General features: G+C 40.5%; 1 protein-coding gene across 1 annotated transcript; it reads right to left on the minus strand.

Annotated features, from left to right (window-relative positions):
* Window positions 1–2,011: 2,011 nt before the first annotated feature.
* Window positions 2,012–4,004, minus strand: LOC125528574 (zinc finger MYM-type protein 1-like). The gene is made up of 3 exons (XM_048693025.1): window positions 3,914–4,004; window positions 2,960–3,789; window positions 2,012–2,436 (listed from the first exon to the last, which is right to left on the minus strand). The coding sequence occupies exons 2-3, from the start codon at window positions 3,691–3,693 to the stop codon at window positions 2,433–2,435; spliced, it is 738 nt and encodes a 245-aa protein (XP_048548982.1). The 5' UTR covers window positions 3,694–3,789; window positions 3,914–4,004; the 3' UTR covers window positions 2,012–2,432.
* Window positions 4,005–4,011: the final 7 nt, after the last annotated feature.

The raw sequence follows: 4,011 nt of genomic DNA on the forward strand, positions 1-4,011 counted from the left end.
CTTCCTGCCTGGACAGATCTCTGAACCCTCAAATTTTGCACAGACAGACTCTGAATCTGCATCTCATGCATGGAAAAACAGATACTCCCACTGTAAAAAAAAAAGAAGTAGTGATCTAAACGCTCTTATATTTCTTTACAGTACTAGTTTACGACATTGTTAATGTATTTATGTGTAAAGGCGTTATGTGGCTTGCATTGATGAGTCCAAAGGCAAGTGCTACATCATGAATGCAAAGCGCTGGCTTCTAGGGATTTACCAGAGGATCTTGATCCGCATGAAACAAGGGGGAGAGAGAGAGAGGGAGAATCTTGTGGCTGTTTCTACTATATATCTTCTTGTCTGCTGCCTAATGACAGTGTGATTGATTGATGATTAGTTAACTTGCAGGGTCAAATGTTTGCTAGATGCCGGTGGCCTGTGCATGTGGAGGCTCTGTATTTTTCCTGCTAGTGGGTTGTCCTTTGCTGCAGGGAACATGAAACCTGATGGCCTAGAATACTGAGACTCTGAATTATTTAGTACTCCGTAGATGGCGAGTGTCCAGTCTGATCAGCTTAATTAGCCATCATGCCTGCAAGAAGGTTCTCCTTTGTATTCTGGATCATCCCTGACGTATGCAACTTCCTCTGAAATCAGTTTGATCTGCAAATTTAACCTGTGGTGGAAGTTTGTACACCACTGGCTACTAATTTAACTTCAGAATGCAGAGCAAAAGGGTATAAACTATGAGCAGAATACACAAGTGCATGAGCCAATAGTCAAACGAGGCAAACCAGCTAGAGTATAATTAGTCACATAAACCAGCGGCCAACTCAGGTTGTCTGAGGATTACAATGCTCCAGTCCTCAGCCCTCCCAAGTCAAAGCACTCCACATGAGCTTGGAATCTCAAGAAAGATAGGCCTCGCACACCGGAAGATCACCTAGCTGAGTTAGTGGCGGACCCAGGAATTGAAGGTAGCCGGGGCGAACATTTAATGTTTAATTTTTTTCGCTACAAATGCAGCTATATTCAACCAGAAACTCATAGCATTCAACAACAAAAGGATTAAAAGACTATTTAAAACTAGTACACTGATAAAAGTCGTCGAGGCCGCCTGACTGCTCACATGGACTCTTGCCGCTTGAAATGCTCACTTATGCCACAATATGATCCCATAATTCCAATTTCCAAATGAGACCTAAAAATAATGAATGCATTAGCACAAGTGTGATGAGAGTTGTATATTTTGATATACTCATCTGATGGTAACTGGGTGGTAGTATACCTTTAAGACGTAATTGCATAATGAACACGAGGTTCTGGAGGTAGATGACCTCGACGGCTCTTCAGGGCATGAAAATGAACCATAATCTCTTTATCACTAATTTTAGCAAATATCTCGCGCTCAACAAAGCAAACCATCAAATCATTAAGCCAATCATCACCCATCTTGTTTCGAAGACCAGTCTTTATAATATTCATGGCTGAGAAAACCCTCTCAACTGATGCAGTCGCCACCGGTAATGTCAATGCAAGTCTGATGAGCCGATAAACCAATGGAAATACCAGATGTTGTCTACTCTGAACCAACTTGAGAGGAAGAGAACTCAAACTATCGCAAGCCAAGAATTCAGTACTTCTTTTCATCACATCAATATATATGTTGAGTTGATCAGTCAACAGATAGCGCTCTTGTGAAGAGAAATCAATTGAGTAAATATTTGCAAGCTCAACTAGCTTATCATGATCAAAGTTACTAAATGAGTCTCTAGGATCAAGGCAAGCAATGCACTTCAACAAGCGTGTAGAAGTTTCACTAAATCGATTATTCATCTCAACTATGTTTCTATCCAACACCTCATTGAATATAGTTACCTTGTAATGATGGAGACAAGTAACCATTTTGCGTGATCTTCTTGGGTAAACCCTTGCTGAAATGTTATCATTCATATTGGGCACTATTATATTTCTTGCAGCACAAAAGTTAGTAGTAGATATCAAGAGAGGCTCCCATCCATCATCTCTCAACTTTTGTAATAGGCTTTTCACTGACACAATCATATTCATAGCACAGACTATATTCTGATCTTTTTGTTGCAATGCTTGTGACAAATCATTGGTTAAACCAAGCACTCGAAGCATCAAATGCAAGATAAGAACAAATTCAAATGTTTCCATGTTTATCATAAAGCCAGAAGCCAAACCTCTATCATCAGCATCTGCTCCATCAAGAGAAATACCATGTAGCACTTCAACCACGGAATCCCACATTTGATATATCCGGATTAGAGTCTTGTGGTGTGACCCCCATCGTGTATCACCGGGTCTTGCTAAACTTGTCTCTTGATGCTCGCCTTTTCCTGACAAAATCTCCCCATGCTCTAACTGTAAAACCAGGTTGTCATGATGCTTCTGCAACAATGCATCTTTTCTTTTACACAAGGCACTTACCTACAAGAAAAGAGTAAGTGCATTAGAATTTTATAATGGCTAGATATATACTATTTGGATTTGCAAATAACCATAAGCTATAAGAACTAAGAAGCACTAACCATGTTGACAATCTTATTTGTATGTCCAAAGAAATCACTAACAGCTAGGACTCCCTTGACAACAACAACAACTACCAATTGAAGTTGGTGGGCAAAACAATGCACATAAAAAGCATACGGATTGACATCTAGCACCAATTTCTTCAAACCATTAAGTTCTCCATGCATATTTGAGGCCCCATCATATCCTTGTCCTCTCAATCTAGACATGGATAAATTATGTTTAACAAACATTGCATCCAAAGATCTTTTCAAAGAAGCGGATGTAGTATCAAGAACATGTTTAACACCAAGCAATCTTTCCAAAGACTCCCCCTTTTGGTTCGTGAACCTGCAAGCAAAACAAACTATAAAATTAGAACAAGCATGTGAGGGTAGAGTAGTTACATTCAGAATTAGAACAATCATGACAAATAACTAACCTCACAATCACAGCCATTTGCTCTCTAACCGATACATCACGAGACTCATCAACAAGTAGAGAGAAATTACTATCACCAAGCTCAGTCATTATCACTTTTGTAGTCACTTCGGCACATGCTTGTACTATTTGTTTTTGGATTTTATGACAAGTCAATTGATGATTGCCAGGAGCATTTTTATGGACCACATCGGCTACATCTTTGCACCTTTCTGCATACCAATCCAACATCTCAAGGAAATTACCCTTGTTCATGGAAGTGGTAGTCTCATCGTGCCCACGAAAAGCTAGGCCTTGAGAGACAAGAAACCTTACCACACCTACAACAGCCCTCAAACGCTCTTCATATTCAATATGTGATTTCTCAGTATGAGAAGTCATTGCATATGACACACTTTGCTTTTGGTTTTTGAAATCTTCACACCGTCTTCTAGCATTGTTGTGAGCGCTGTTTGGTCCACCTACATGAGCATTGAATATTTCCACTGCCTTCTTCCAATTTTTGAACCCTTTCTTAGTGAAGACATCATGGCCAAACTTGTCACCAATGCTTGGAGGCTTGAAAAGAAAACAATGGAAACAATAGGCAGATTTTGTCTCTTTACTATACTCTAGCCAATCATAATCTTTATACCATGCTTCTTTGAAGTTCCGCCAATCTTTCCCAAAAAGAGTCCGAGGAAAATCATGACCATACAAACGTCCAACACCTTTCGACAAATATGCCCTTCTCATTTCATCTCTAATTTCTGGAGTTGCATACTCTTCAATTTGCTTACGTGTGCCAGGATCAGGATCCACATCAGCTAAATTAAATGCCGGAGGAATGCCCTACAACATCAAATGGCACCATATCAAAACCGAGTGTCATGTTACTGCTATCTGCTATTCAACATTCCAAGTTTCCATCTAACATATCAAAGGAAGCGGATACAAGAAGACTAGAAGAGGATACCTGCCGGTCGTCAGAGTCATGTGGTCGCTCTCGCCTCCGTTTGGCTCTGGCCGCCGAAGCTGCTGCCTCTGCCACAGCCGCCGCATCTTCGCCAGCCG

The sequence above is a fragment of the Triticum urartu genome, unplaced genomic scaffold, assembly GCF_003073215.2.
Source record: "Triticum urartu cultivar G1812 unplaced genomic scaffold, Tu2.1 TuUngrouped_contig_4961, whole genome shotgun sequence".
Taxonomy (NCBI): domain Eukaryota; kingdom Viridiplantae; phylum Streptophyta; class Magnoliopsida; order Poales; family Poaceae; genus Triticum; species Triticum urartu.

What these genes read in the sequence shown, in the direction of transcription:
- LOC125528574 (XM_048693025.1), bottom strand. Translation starts at nt 3,693, where the DNA reads ATGAGAAGGGCATATTTGTCGAAAGGTGTTGGACGTTTGTATGGTCAT.